General features: G+C 39.7%; 1 protein-coding gene across 3 annotated transcripts in view; it reads right to left on the bottom strand.

The window, feature by feature from the left end:
• The window catches only part of LOC150090468 (uncharacterized), a 678,730-nt gene that overhangs the window by 40,174 nt on the left and 622,105 nt on the right, over nucleotides 1-16,451 (bottom strand). For all 3 annotated transcript variants that reach the window (XM_090389911.1, XM_090389910.1, XM_090389909.1), the window contains exon 20: nucleotides 12,405-12,721. In XM_090389911.1, the coding sequence (XP_090246037.1) occupies nucleotides 12,405-12,721 (317 nt within the window). The remainder of the gene's footprint in view (nucleotides 1-12,404; nucleotides 12,722-16,451) is intronic.

Genomic DNA, 16,451 nt, shown 5'->3' with positions numbered 1-16,451 from the left:
CTTTTCAGTGACAGTGTTTCAGCAATACTTCATATACTTCGATCAGTTCATATTAGTGAGAGAAACGTCCATCCAGTCTATCTGTGTAGCAGTTGCAGTAATGATGGTTATATCTCTAGTGTTCATTCCCAATGTCAACTGTGCTATTTGGGTTGCTTTTTCCATCATATCAATAGAAATTGGAGTCATCGGCTACATGACCTTGTGGGGTGTGAATTTGGACTCAATATCTATGATCAACTTTATAATGTGCATCGGTTTCTCCGTGGATTACTCGGCGCATATATCTTATGCATATTTCTCTGCAGAAACATCCTCTCCGGACGATGGAATACGTGCCGACAATCCTTAGAGTTGTTGCTCTAGCATTTGCATCTTCTTATATTTAAATATCACCTGAGAGGGCCATAAATTCAAATTGAGGAAGGACAGATGTAGGATAGACGTGAGGAAATTTGCCTTTAGCCAGCGGGTGGTTGGTTGGTTGGTTGGTGGAACAGACTTCCATCCCTTGTCATGGAAGTTGATAGGCATCAATGCCTTATTATGGGTGATATCAATTTGCCTCTAATTGATTGGAGTAAATGGGAAGGAAACTCGACATGGGGAACAAAATTTTTAAATCAACCAGATGACTGTTATTTGTATCAACATGTCAGGGAAAGTACTAGAGAAAAGAGTATCCTAGACCTCATCATCACACATGAATCAGATGACATAACAGGGCTGACAGTAGAGGAACCAGTAGCAGGAAGTGATCACGGAGTTCTACGGTGGATGATGACGAGAGAGGTAGCAGAAGTAAAAGGCAAAGGAATGGGTTTTAATTTCAGAAAAGGAAATTACGATGCCTTAAGGTACTACATGGCCTCTATTAACTGGGTAGATATCGCGCAGAGAATGAAAACAATTGAACTGTGGTACGATTTTAAAACATTAATCACAGATGCCTTGAATGCGTATATATATCATTAAAAAAATACTCCACGAGAAGGGTTCCAAGTTGGATGAATAGTGAAGTTGCCGCATTACTTGAGCAGAAAAAGATGCCATGGAAAGGTTATAGAGCAATAAAAAGTACTGAAGCCTATAACAGCTACAAGGTGATGTGTAATAGAGCCACAGAAAAGGTTCGACAGGCAAAGGAAGTTTATGAGAAATCACTAGCAAACAGAGCAAAGAGGGGGTATAAAGAATTCTTCACATACATAAATGCCAAAAGGAGCAGGACAAACCAGATCGGACCTTTACGTAAGGGAAAGGGTATAGTAACAAATACACCAGCTGCCGTTGCAGATGAACACAACACTTATTTTGCATCGATATTTACAAATGAAAAGCCTTTTGTGGCAATGGGAAATTGTGGGAGCGAAGTTAAAAATATTTAATTAATGATATTGAAATTTCACAAAATTATTTAATGAAAAAACTTTCGAGCCTACAGACCAGTAAGGCTCCTGGAGTTGATGGAATATACCCTATAATCTTAAGGGAGGCGGCAAGCGAGGGCATTGAACCATTGAGGCTAATTATGCGAGCATCACTGGACTCTGGGGAGATTCCCATGGATTGGAAAAGGGCAAATGTATCTCCCATACATAAGGGTTGCTCTAAAAGTGAAGTTGGAAATTATCGACCTGTCAGTCTGACTTCAATAGTAGGGAAAATCATGGAGGCAATGATCAAGGGTGGAATTCAGGATCATTTGGATCGAATTGAAATTCTCAAGGATACTTGATTTTGTAATTCAGCATGGTTTTGTAAAGGGAAAATCATGCTTAACAAATCTGGTTCACTATTTCGAAAGGGTCACTCACGAGCTGGATTTAGGGAATAATTTCGACATTGTTTATTTAGATTTCAGCAAAGCTTTTGACTCAGTCCCACATGAGTGGTTGCTTTATAAGCTGGAACAGGTTGGAATCACTGGGAAAATCCTTAGATGGATAGAAGGATGGCTTCAGGGCAGGAGGCAGAGGGTTGTGATAAATGGCTATTCCTCAGATTGGGTTGATGTAAGAAGTGGGGTTCCCCAAGGATCAGTATTAGGACCACTGTTGTTTTTAATTTTCATAAACGACATTGATGAAGGGATAGAGGGCGTGATGTCTAAATTTGCAGATGATGTTAAAATTGGTAGAGTGGATAATGATCACTGTCAAGCTGAGCTTCTTCAGTCTTCAGAGAGACCGAGATAGACTTCAGGAATGGTCAGAAAAATGGCAGCTGTGCTTTAATCCAACAAAGTGTAAGGTATTACACCTGGGAAACAGTAATCCCAAAAAAACTTATTCACTTGGTGGAGTTCAACTAAACCCAGTACTGGAGGAAAGGGACTTGGGTGTTACAATACGGTCAGACATGAAATTCTCTGAGCATTGTAAACAGGTTGCAAGGAAGGCCCATGGTGTCCTATCGATGATCTATCGAACTTTTGCAAGTAGAGATAGGGACGTGATAATCCCATTATATAAGGCTTGTGTTAGACCACACTTGGAATACTGTGTTCAAGTATGGAGACCGCACCTAAAGAAAGACATCGAGCTTCTTGAAAGGGTGCAAAGAAGGGTAACTCGCCTGGTGAGATCGGCAAAAGGACGTCTTTATGAAGAAAGACTTCGAATATGTGGGTTGCAGAGTTTGGAAACTAGACACTTTAGAGGAGATTTGATTGAGGTGTTTAAGGCTCTGAGAGGCATCAGTAAAATGAATGAGGACAAAATTTTCAAGATTATAAATGATGCTAGAACTAGGAGACATAAATTCAAGTTACGGGGGGAAATGTTTATATTGGAATGCAGGAAGTTTTATTTTAGCCAGCAAGTTATAAATTACTGGAATAAGTTGCCTTCATGGGTGGTAGAGGCCGACAGTTTGCGGAAATTCAAAGGTCATCTGGATAGTACTTTCGGGTAAGGGAAGCGCACAGGAAGATAGGTTTAATTTCCTTTTTATTTATTTTTTATTTTATTTTTTTTATTTATTAATTATTATTATTTAGTTATTTATTTATTTTTTGTTTTTATCATTGTTTTGTTCGGAATTTTATTTATTTATTTATTTATTTTTTTTTGTGGCTGGTGCAGCATAAGCCATAGGCTTTCTTACACTATGTGGCCGTTACTAATACTAAGGTAAGCATTTAACAGTATGTTTTAAACTTTTATTACTTTTGCAGAAACTTAAAAATGCTACTTAGTTGTTAGCATTACTAACAACCAAGTAGCAGCCACATGAGAAAACATTATATGTGCCATGTAGAAACATGGACTCACAGCAAACTGGGAAAATTATTACAAATCAAGTGCATAAAATCAGTGATAAGTTAAAGTAACTAATGTAAGTAACTGTATTTAGAAAGATCAGTGGGTTACCTAGGATTAGCAAGGCAAACAACTATGAAATGAACTGTATACAGTCCTTTTTTATAGATGGTTCCAAAAAATAAAGGTTTCATAGATCACAAAAATGTCCAAGAAGTAAAGTATAGCTTATACAAGTAGTAAATTGCTACTTCCTGCATAATCTGGAGAAAGTAGCATTTACCAGATAATTGCAGCTATCTGCATAATTTCTGTAGGTTTTGTTGTAGCAGAATATACTGATTTCTGTCATTAACTTGCTATTCCTTGACAACCTTTGTATTATCAGAAAACTTAAGATTAAAATCGATATGCCTTCAACAATACCATTAATAACTCGGGTTCTGATTTTTATGTATTATCATATTCATTTTTCTTTTACATAAAGGCATGAAACTTAGTGTGTCCATGTTACATGATCTGAGAATCCTAAAGAAACGTGTTTGTAATTTCATACTTCATCATATTTTACACATTAGGTCATAATTTCAAAAAAATATCACATTTAATAGCATATTTTATACTTGTCGACATAAAAATTTTCATATTTCGTCTTACGATAATCAACAAATTATTTATCAAACTGATTTAAAATATATTTTGAAATAACAGTGGTAATTTAATCATTTCACATTCCAGCGTGGGCGGGCACGAGCAGCTAAATCCAAAGTTATTTTGATTGGCTCTTTAGTGACTCCCACAAAGACATTGTAGCACCTGATGTAGCCCAGTGGTCAGGAGTGAGAGTGCATAGCACGTGTTCCTTGAGTGGACCGGGGTTCAAACCCGTGACTACTAAATACGATAAATATTATTGACGATTTATTGTAAACTCTACTGACTTGGTTGTCATGCCGGAGTATAAACAGAAAATTTATTTATTTATTTTTGTTACACAGAGCATTAAAATTATGATAAATGAATTAGCTTTCGGCTGGGTGGCAGCCTTCATCAGATTAAAATACTTTGAATGGCAGTTAGAATAGAGATGCACTGCCAGGATGGTACGTGAGACACGTGGTTAATTGTTTGTTGATGTTTGTGGCTGTGACGTATGGTGGTGACGTGGCCAGCGTTTGTCTATGGACAGAATTACTGTTTCTGTGATGGGGTTAAGTTGACAACCACTGTTCCTGTTCAACGAGGTATCCGAGCATTTTATACTAAACGATTCCAACCAGGTGCGCCTTAGGTAATGGTGGGACTTGTCTACAACCAAGACATCGCGGTGTGGGTCGATGTCGTGGTGGGTTGTCCAGACATGCTCGGCAATAGCTGAGTGTTCTACATCCGCCAAACGGATCGCCCTTTTATGTTCTGAGAGGCGTTTCTCGAGACGACGACCAGTCTCTCCAAAGTAGCAGCTCGTGCAGTCACGGCAAGAGATGCGATAGACCACACCACTCTGTAGAAGGGTGGGGACTGGTGTTTTTATGTTTGAAAGGTGAGAACGCAGTTTCTTGCCTGGGAGTTGGATGCACTTTACCCCATGCGATCTTAGGATTCTACCGATCTGCTGTGACAGGTTGGGGTAGTATGGGATGAATGCCCTCGTGGAAGACTCGTCACTGTTGGCATTGATGTTGGTCGTCACGTTGTCGCGTGCTTGTAGATCACATCTGTTAAGAACATCGATGGGGTAGCCACACCTCGTAAGGTCTACTTTGACTCTGGTCATCTCTTTGCGCCTTTCATCTGCAGAGCAGCCCTACTTGCCGACCTTAAGGCTCTGATTCCCGATCCTATTTACACCAAGGTAATCAATACTTTATGTTGCCAGGCCGTCAGAGAATCAGATCGTTATTGTGCCCGACAGAAACGTAAGTTCAATACTTTGATTAAAGAATCCCGTCAATTTCGGCGCCAGCGTAATGCCCCTCCCACAAATTGCACAGATTTCGTATTGAACCTAAGCAACAAGCAGTTATCTGCAGAACAAACAAACTTGTTGACCCTTGGCATGACATTTGCCGTTCTTCCAAAGCACCCACCAATCACCGACATCGCCTTGGGTGTGGAAGCAAGCTTATCACGCCTCCCAGAAGATGTAGCCAATGCAATCCGCTTAAAGACTGCAGCAGTTCTACACCATGCTCGCCCCGTCTCTGCAAACCTCAGCCGTACACAGATTTCTACTTCAAGGCACTGAAACGGGATTCGTCCATCGTCATTCTACCGGCGGACAAAGGCCGTCGTACAGTTGTAATGAACCACACTGATTACATGGCGAAAGCCTTACTGCTCTTACGAGACACTACCGTCTACAAACCCCTAACCATCGACCCCAACAAGGCTTTGGAACGATGGGAGTCAGAGGTGAATATCCTCACCAACACTTGGCTGAAGCAAGGGAAAATCACACAGTCAACCCGTAATCACCTCCGTGCCTCCGGGTGTCAGATCCCACGGTTTTACGGCCTGCCGAAAGTGCACAAAGAAGGCACGCCACTAAGACCTATTGTATCCTGCTGTGGATCACCGACTTACGAGCTGTCTAAATTTGTCTCGAGACTTCTTTCTCCTCTAGTTGGCAAGACCACCTACACCGTCTCCAACAGTGTTGAGTTCATAGAAAGGATCCGCACTATATCCATCTCGCAAGATCAAGTCATGGCATCGTTCGATGTCGTATCACTCTTTACCTCCATCCCTGTGGAACTTGCCATCTCTTGCGCAAAACAACTCTTGGACAATGATGGAACCCTCAGCGACAGAACTAAGCTGACGCCTGATGACATTTCCGCCGCCCTCAGACTGTGCTTAACAGGGGGTGCAATCATGTTTAATGGTTCAATCTACCAGCAGATACATGGCACAGCCATGGGTTCCCCTGTCAGCTCGGTCACAGCAAACATCGTGATGGAGGAGTTAGAGGGACGTGCATTTACACACGCACCGGATCACATCGCCTTTTGGTGTCGCTACGTAGACGATGTGTTCGTAGTGATCCCTAGAGACTCAAGTCAGCGACTCCTAACCCACGTCAACTCACTGTCGCCCTTCATAAAATTCACGGTTGAGCTGGAGTCGAACAACTCTATACCATACCTAGATACACTTGTCCGGCGCGAAGACACATGCTTGAAGACGACGGTTTATCGTAAGCCTATGTGTGCTGGCCAATTTACCAACTTCCAGTCAGCACACACACGGGGCCACCTCCTCTCAACCGCCCGAACCTTGCTAACTCACGCCTGGACACACTCCAGCTCTGCAGATGAAAGGCACAAAGAGATCACCAGAGTCAAAGTAGACCTTACGAGGTGTGGCTACCCCATCGATGTTCTTAACAGATGTGATCTACAAGCACGCGACAACGTGACGACCAACAGCAACGCCAACAGTGACGAGTCTTCCACGAGGGCATTCATCCCATACTACCCCAACCTGTCACAGCAGATCGGTAGAATCCTAAGATCGCATGGGGTAAAGTGCATCCAACTCCCAGGCAAGAAACTGCGTTCTCACCTTTCAAACATAAAAACACCAGTCCCCACCCTTCTACAGAGTGGTGTGGTCTATCGCATCTCTTGCCGTGACTGCACGAGCTGCTACTTTGGAGAGACTGGTCATCGTCTCGAGAAACGCCTCTCAGAACATAAAAGGGCGATCCGTTTGGCGGATGTAGAACTCTCAGCTATTGCCGAGCATGTCTGGACAACCCACCACGACATCGACCCACACCGCGATGTCGTGGTTGTAGACAAGTCCCACCATTACCTAAGGCGCACTTGGTTGGAATCGTTAAGTATAAAATGCTCGGATACCTCGTTGAACAGGAACAGTGGTTGTCAACTTAACCCCATCACAGAAACAGTAATTCTGTCCATAGACAAACGCTGGCCACGTCACCACCATACGTCACAGCCACAAACATCAACAAACAATTAACCACGTGTCTCACGTACCATCCTGGCAGTGCATCTCTATTCTAACTGCCATTCAAAGTATTTTAATCTGATGAAGGCTGCCACCCAGCCGAAAGCTAATTCATTTATCATAATTTTAATGCTCTGTGTAACAAAAATAAATAAATTATGAATCCAGAGCACGCAGGCGTGTTTTATTATGTAGAAAATTTATTTATTTTTGTAATCTTAGTTATAATTTAAAACTTTACAGTAGTTTCGCCTTATACTGAGATCAACTTATTTTATACAGTAGAAACTTCAGCTGTTGGCAAAATAAAGCCAAAAATGAGCTTTTCAGAAAATGGATTTCTTCTGTGGTTTTAAAGAAGAGCCCAAAGACAGATGGAAAAATAATATATTGCAATGCGTGCAATAAAGAGGTACATAAATCAATTAATAAATATAATATTAGTTTATATACAGCATAGATAACTCTTAAAGAACAACTATGATAGTAGTGTGAAAGGCATCATTTTGTCTATCTCATATTGTGCTCTTCCTTCAAAACTAGTTGCTCATGAATTGCACTACCTCGAATAAGTAATGCTTCACTAATAGAGAAGACTATTGATACTTGTCTTACCACAATCCACCGATGAAAAGCCAACTAGCTTTGAAATGGTGCCGTCTGGGTGATGGTACTCACTTAGAATAAGTAACAATAGTCTTCTCAATTAGTGAAGCATTACTTATTCAAGGTAGTGCAATTCATGAGCAACTAGTTTTGAAGGAAGAGCACAATATGAGATAGACAAAATGATGCCTTTCACACTACTATCGTAGTTGTTCTTTAAGTTGTTCTTAATCTATGGTGTAGCTACACCAATATTTTATGGAATCTTTAGTTTATTTAAGTAAATTAATTACCTGGTAATAGATCTATCATAATTTTTATTTTTGGATGCTTTGATATATGGACATTCCAAATTTAATGCTCATGCATATTTAGTTTTAACATGCATGACTTGTACTAAGCAACTTAAAGTGTTAGTAGTCTTAGCCTATACATTTTGGTTTTTGTATGTTTAAAAAAATTTATATTAATGTTTATATTTCAAAAAAAAAAAAAAAAAAATTTGTAAATTGTGATATTTTCATTATATTAATTGTTAGAAATTTGTATAACAAGTCGTACAACTTTAAAAGAATAAAAAAAGTAAATATTATCATTTATAAGGTATGTAAAGGTAAATTATTTAGTCAAATTTAAGGTCATATTTGTTTAAATTTAATGACATATTTACATCATGTTTTGACATTTTTAAGGTCACAGAAATCCAAACCCTATTACTAACTACTGAAAACAATAAGTGGCCAGAAATAGTTCCTAATGACTCCCTTAATAGCATTAATACATGGAGAACAGTGCCATAACCACTCTGTTCTTACACACTTATTTAATAATATAACTGGTTGCATTACATAACAGCATACATTTAAAATAAATATTAACATACTTCTTGATAGGGAGAAGCATTTTTTCTTTTTTTTTTACCAGAAGTGCAGACATGGGAATCGCGTGACTCTTGGTAACTTGCTACACAATAGCATTAGTAGAGGCATATGATGCAAGAAAGCAAGCTTATGCAGCAAAAAAAAAAAAAAAAAAAAAAAAACCCACTTCCAATTCACCCCTCCGTTCGTTCGAAATACCTGTCCAGCTGAGCCTTAAATTTATTTACGCTATCAACTTCCACAACAAGGGATGGAAGTCTCTTCCACCAACCAACTACCCGCTGGCTAAAGGCAAATTTCTGCACATCTATCCTACATCCGTCCTTCCTCAATTTGAATTTATGAGCTCTCAGGTGATTATTCTGAGCAAGAGGCAGTATCCCATCAGCATTGAGCATGCTCAAACCATTCAAGACTTTGTACACCTCTATCAGATCACCTCGCCGGTGCCTAGTCTCCAGACACTGTAATTTGCAAAACTTAAGCCTTTCTTCGTAAGAAGCAACCATTCGTTCCGCTCACTAACCTTGTTGCCCTTCTCTGTACTTGTTCCAGCAGCTCTACATCCTTCTTGAAATGAGGCTTCCAGACCTGTATACAGTACTCAATGTGCGGCCTGACAATTGCCTTATACAAGGGAATAATCACCTCCCTATCCCTGCTAGAAAAATTCCTGTATATCATTAATAAGACACCATGAGCTACTCTTGCAGCCCGTCTGCACTGCTTAGAGAACTTATTACCTGCCTGCACAATTACCCCGAGGTCCTTTTCATTCTCTACCACTGTCAGTGTAGTACCACAGAGTTGATACATTGCTCTGGGGTTGCTGTTTCCCATATGTAGTACTTTACACTTGTCAATGTTAAACTTCATTTGCCACCTCTCAGCCCATCTGCTCAACCTTTCCAGATTCTGTTGCAGTAGCATAGCGTCAGTAGCGTCCTTAATAACCCTGCCAACCTTTGTATCGTCTGCAAACTTGGACATTAAGCTTGATATACCATCATCAATATCATTTATCAATACAGAAAACAATAATGGACCCAACACTGAGCCCTGAGGGACTCCACTAATAACATTATTCCACGATGAGCAGTGTCCACTGATTACCACTCTCTGTCTTCTCCCCCTCAACCACCCCTTTATCCCTAGCAGCAATTTGACACCAATGCCACACTGCTCCAATTTGTGCAGCAGTCTTCCATGTGCAACAAGCCTTTCTAAGATCCAAATATATAATATCAATGTTATTCCCTGCATCCAATTCTTTTGTGACTACATCATAGTATCCAATCAAATTGGTCAGGCAAAGACCTGCCCTTAACAAACTCATGCTGCGTCTGAGCTATAACTGAATTCTTGTCTGGATGATCCTGCAGTGCTTCTTTAACCAGTGCCTCCATTAATTTACCTGGAACAGAAGTTAAACTCACAGGTCTATAATTACTTGTGTCAGCCTTTAATCCTCCTTTATGAATTGGGGTTACATTGGCACATCTCCAGTCTGTGGGTACCTCCCCGAGTCCAAGGAAGCTCTCATAATTATGGCTAACGGATTGCTTACTTCCTTTGCTGCCTCTTTTAATATAACTGGATAGATCCCTTCCATCCCAGGTGCCTTTCTTGTATTTATCTTCAACAATTTCTCCTCCACTTTACTCTCACTTATTTCAAGATCATCTAGCTCACTGCCAGTGTTTACTTCATCTATGGCATTCCCCTTCCTGAATAACTCCTCATGTGTGAATGTAGATGCAAAATATTCATTCAGTTTGTTAGCTATCTGAGCAGGATCATGAACAGTTGAACCAACGATATCAAGTGGACCAATCTGATTCATCCCCTTCCTTCTAGAGTTTACATAAGTAAAGAACTCCTTGCTGTTTTTCCTTGCATCCCTTGCCAAAGATTTCTCGTAATCTGCCTTCGCCTGCCTAACCTCCTTTGTAACTTGGTTACAGATCAACTTATATCTATCATAGGCTTCTGTGTCACGTGTTAATTTATATGTATCCCATGCATTTTTCTTCTCTGCCATATGTCTCATTAGTTCATCTGACATCCATTTAGGCCTGAACCTTGAACAATATATCTTAGTTGGTATATAAAGCCTAGTAGCTTCCAAGATAAGTTCTTTGAATGCTTCCCATTTTGAGTTTGCTGTTGGTAACATCATCAGTTAGTTCCACTGTATAGAATTTAAATACTGTCTCAGACCATTGTAGTCACCTTTACGAAAGCAATAACCCTTCCCTTTACTCCTGATGCTAGTTACCTCCTTGAGTAAATCCCACTTCAGCACATTGTGATCACTGCCACCTAGTGGTTCCTGTAGCTGCAGATTCTTAATGCATGAAGAATCACTACTGATAATCAAATCAAGAGTACTGCTCCTTCTAGTTGCCTCCCGAACATGCTGATTTAGAACACAATCATCCAATAAATCCACAAAAGCCTTGCTAGTGTGTGAGTGACCAAACTACAAATTCCAGTCAATATCTGGGAAATTAAAATCCCACATTATAAGACTCTCTGATTTACTGGCCCACTCTATTTCCCTGTACAGTTTCTTATTATACTCATCAGTCATTAGGCCTATAGCACACTCCTACTCCCAATTTTGATCTCCCAATGCTCAAGTCACACCATGCTGACTCGACACTGCACTGTATATCGATGTCGACTGGCTTCACTTCCTTGGATTTTGTGTGTTTCTTAACTAATAACATAACCCCTCCTCCCTTCCTATACTGTCTATCCTTTCTGTAGACATTGTACTCCCCAAATTCTAGTTCTGCTTTACTTATATCTGTGTGACACCACGTCTCTGAAATCCCAACCTTTGATGTTTTGAGTAATACCTCAAATTCATCAAATTTATTTACTAAACTCCTAGCATTGGTGTACACACAAGTATACATGCACCTATTCTTTTTCTTAGCTACCCTAACACATCCCATGTGTTTACTTGTACCCCAATGACTCGCAGCAGTCTCTGAAATATCCTGCATCTTATTTTCCAAGCTGCTGCTCATTCCAATAGAAGCAGTGCAAGAATCACTTTCAGCTCTGCCAGTGGCTACTGTTAATCTATTAATCCTTGTATCCCCCCAATCTAGCAGTTTTCTGACCCACCTAACACTGCCTCGATAGCATCAGCTTCTTGCACCCTTTCTATTTAAGTGTATCCCATCTCTGTAGAAGAAGTCTCTCCTGTTAACAAGTACAGACAAGGCTGAAAAAAATTCTACCCCTTGAGCCTTGCACAATCTTTCCAGGGCCAAATTGATATATGAAATTTATGCATTCTATAGTAAACTTAGTTTTGTTCTTTGCTATTTAAACAGCTAAGGCTTTTGCCAAATTATTTACAGTAATGTTTCACAGCTCTTGTATACCTGAAGCCTTCGACCAAAATTTAATTTTGAAAAAAAAAAAAAAAAAACCATACACAACTGTAAAAATATTAATTTCAAAATATTTTTTAAATTAATTAATTTTTTCAATCCTAATTTTAAAAAAAATTATATTAAAAATATTCCGCAGAACATATTTTTGTTGTAAATTACTGTTGCAATATTTCAGCTCAGAAAATATACTGCATTCAAATATATTATCCTATGTAAGTTCAAAGTTAATGATAAAAACAGAGAATATCCAGAATAAAACTAACCTTCAATAACCATTTGTTTTCTATATTTTTTGCAACAGACACAAAATGTTCTTTAAGCATATTTAATCCACCAAAAGTAGTTCCATTTTTGTTAGATTCACCAACTTCAAAAAGTTCCTTTCCATCCAAACTAAAATGACTCTTTTCTAATGATAATGGTGGACAAGTTTCTTCAACCATGGAGATAGAATGATCTGGGCTAACTAAGGAGGACACTGATGCACCCCAGTCATTATGATTAGGTGAAGGACTCCGTGAAGGCAAAGATTCCAATGATTCTCGTATCATTCTTCGTTTTTTCAGTGGAGTCAGAGCATCTAACAGCAAAAAAGAGCAAGTTATTCAACACAGCAGAATTTCAGAAAATGAAAAGTAATTTATTATTTTAGATACATTAAAGATATCTGAAACTCCTTATGAATCAGCACATAACTCTAAAGTCATTATATGATTAGGAAATTAGACCACGTGATGATTTTCCACGAAATTTATTATTTTTCTCTAAACTACTCTTATACCATGTGGGTTTTTTAAAAGTTAGTTCATTTAGCCTTATTAACTAAATGTACTATGTAATTAGGTAATGTTTCCGGAACCTTGCCGGAACCAATTATCAGACCATACTTCGCTATACTGTTAACAGCTGCCAGTTTGCTGAATAACTAAATTTCCTTTATTCCTATAATAGTACATCTGGTCAATAAGACTAAACAAACTTCAAAAAAAAAAAAAAAAAAACAACATCGTATAAGAGTGATTATTTAGAGAGAGAAAATGTCATGTAATGTCTTCATTTTTAATTAGTAAATGCTTTCTCTAATATTTTAAAATTTTGCATATTCATTTTCTTAAGCTCCAAACTTAGGTGTCATATTCTAGAAGATTCACAAATACTTTTATAAAATTTAACTACAGTGGTACCGCGGTATACATCCTTAATCCGTTCCAGATCCTTGAACTTATACCAAACGAATTTTTCCCATAAGAAATAAAGGGAAATTGATTAATCCATTCCCATGAAAACAAATCCTATTGTTATTGGCATATTATACATTGATGGGGTTGTATAAAATAATTTAAACACTGCTTAAACTAAAATACATAAATACAAAAGCAATTAGATGAAATAAATGAAAATTTAACAACCTTTAATTTTCTCTTTACTGCCTCTTTTCTCTACTTGGACCTGGTTGAGGATCACCAGGTTTGACGTTTACTAAAAATCTGTCAAAAGAACTTTGCTTCTGCCTTCTCTTCGGGATGTTTCGGAAATTGACATTGTCTGGTCATTCCAGACAATGCTATTACGGCCTGTTTGGGCTTTGTTGGGGTGGTATTTCTCTGCAAAGTTTTTGACATCCATCCATTTGGCAAAGATTTCCTTGATTAATGATGTAGGGGCTTCCTCTATCTCCTCCTCCGAGCCTGAAGAGAGTGTATCCATCTTAGTCTTGTGCTCCTCCTTCTCAAGTTCCTGCAGCTCCTCAGTGGTCAGCTCTTCCGTGTGCCATTCCACTAACTCCTCTACATCACTCACATCCAGACCCATGGACCTGCCCAGAGAGACAATCTTCTCCACTATAGGCACAGCCTCAAAGTCCCTTTCAGTCATTGCTTCTAGCCACAAATTCCTCCAAGCAGAGTTCATTATTCTGTAGGAAACTTCCTGCCAGGTTTTGTCAATGAGAGATATGCAATGGACGATAGTAAAGTGATCTTTCCAAAACTCTCTCAGGGTTAATTCTGTGTCAGAGGTCACTTCAAAGCACGTCTGGAATAGTGCTTTAGTGTAGAGTTTCTTGAAATTACTGATGACCTGCTGGTCCATGGGCTGAATGAGAGGAGTCGTGTTAGGGGGAGGAACTTTACAGCGATAAAGTCAAACTCTGGCAGCATATAGTCCTGCAAGCTTGGAGGGTGAGCTGGAGCATTGTCCATTATGAGGGACTTCAGAGGCAGGTTTTTCTCCTCTAAATAACTTTTTACACTTGGCCCAAACATAACATTAAAACCACTCGCTGAAATATTCTCTGGTTTTAAGGGCACAAAACGTGATATAGTTGTACACGTTGGCACTAATAATATTAAGAGTAGGAAACCTGCAGAATTAATTAACAAGTACAGGTCACTGTTGAACAAAAGCCGAGAATTAGGGTTGAATTTGAAAGTGTCTGCAATTCTGCATAGACACGATCGGAGGGAGTATATGATGAGAGCCTTGTCGATCAATTCGGCCCTGGAAAGACTGCGCAAGGCTCAAGGGGTAGAATTTTTTTCAGCCTGGACTGTACTTGTTAACAGGAGAGATTGCTTCTAAAGGGATGGGATACACTTAAATAGAAAGGGTGCAAGAATATTTGCTGATGCTATCGAGGCAGTGTTAGGTGGGTTGGAAAACTGCTAGCTTGGGGGGGAGACAAAGACCAATAGATTGACAGTAGCCACTGGCAGAGGTGAAAGAGATTCTTGCACTGCTTCTATTAGAATGAGCAGAAGCCTGAAAAACAAGATGCATGGTAGTTCAGAGACTGCTGGGAGCCATTGCGGTACAAGTAAACACATGGGTTGTGTTAGGGTAGCTAAGAATAGAAACAGGTGCAGGTATACTTGCGTGTACACCAATGCTAGGAGTTTAGTAAATAAATTTGATGAATTTGAGGTATTGCTCAAAACATCAAAGGCAGATATTGTTGGGATATCAGAGACGTGGTGTCACACAGATATAAGGGATGCAGAACTGGAATTTGGGGAGTACAATGTCTACAGAAAGGTTGTTATTTGGTTTTTAGGAGCATTAGCAACTAAGGCCATATTGCTCCGGGATATGCGGTGGTCATTCCCTGACCTTCCCGCATCCCCCGTATTTGGTGGTGATGGGCTCGAACCCCGGTCTAATCAAGAAGCGTGTGCTGCGCACTGCTGCTCCTTCCCACCTGGCTACGGAGTCGCCCTACAGAAAGGATAGACAGGATAGGAAGGGAGGAGGGGTTATGCTATTAGTTAAAAAACACATAAAATCCAAGGAAGTGAAGCCAGTCGACATCGCTGCACAGTGCAGTGTTGAGTCAGTTTGGTGTGGCATAAGCATTGGGAGATCAAAATTGAGAGTAGGAGTGTGCTATAGGCCTAATGACTCTGATGAGTATAATAAGAAACGGTACAGGGAAATAGAGTGGGCCAGTAAATCAGAGAGTCTTATAATGGGAGATTTTAATTTCCCAGATATTGACTGGAATTTGGGGGCTGGTCACTCACACACTAGCAGGGCTTTTGTGGATTTATTGGATGATTGTTTTCTACATCAGCATGTTCGGGAGGCAACTAGAGGGAGTAATACTCTTGAGTTGATTATCAGCAGTGATTCTTCATGCATTAAGAATCTGCAGATAAATGAACCACTAGGTGGCAGTGATCACAGTGTGCTGAAGTGGGATTTACTCAAAGAGGTAACTACCATTAAGGGGTAAAGGGAAGGGTTATTGCTTCCATCAAGGCGACTACGATGGACTGAGACAGTATTTAAATTCTATACAGTGGGACCAACTGATGATGTTACCAACAGCAAATTCAAAATGGGAAGCATTCAAAGAACATATCTTGGAAGCTACTAGGCTTTACATACCAACTAAGAAATATCGTTCAAGGTTTAGGCCAAAATGGATGTCAGATGAACTAATGAGGCATATGGCAGAGAAGAAAAATGCATGGGATACTTACAAATTAACACGACACAGAAGCCTATGATAGATACAAGTTGATATGCAACCAAGTTACAAAGGAGGTTAGGCAGGCGAAGGCAGATTACGAGAAATCCTCGGCAAGGGATGCAAAGAAAAACAGCAAAGAATTCTTTAGTTATGTAAACTCTAGAAGGAAGGGGATGAATCAGATTGGTCCACTTGATATTGATGGGTCAACTGTTGATGATCCTGCTCAGGTAGCTAATAAACTAAATGAATATTTGGCATCGACATTCACACATGAGTAGTTATTCAGCGAGGGGAATGCCAGAGGTGTATTCAACTCTAGCAGTAAGCTACAGAATCT

Source organism: Mastigoproctus giganteus, chromosome 2 (genome assembly GCF_048544385.1).
Source record: "Mastigoproctus giganteus isolate SK-2022 chromosome 2, ASM4854438v1, whole genome shotgun sequence".
Classification (NCBI taxonomy): domain Eukaryota; kingdom Metazoa; phylum Arthropoda; class Arachnida; order Uropygi; family Thelyphonidae; genus Mastigoproctus; species Mastigoproctus giganteus.
This window is presented reverse-complemented; position numbering and strand designations above follow the sequence as displayed.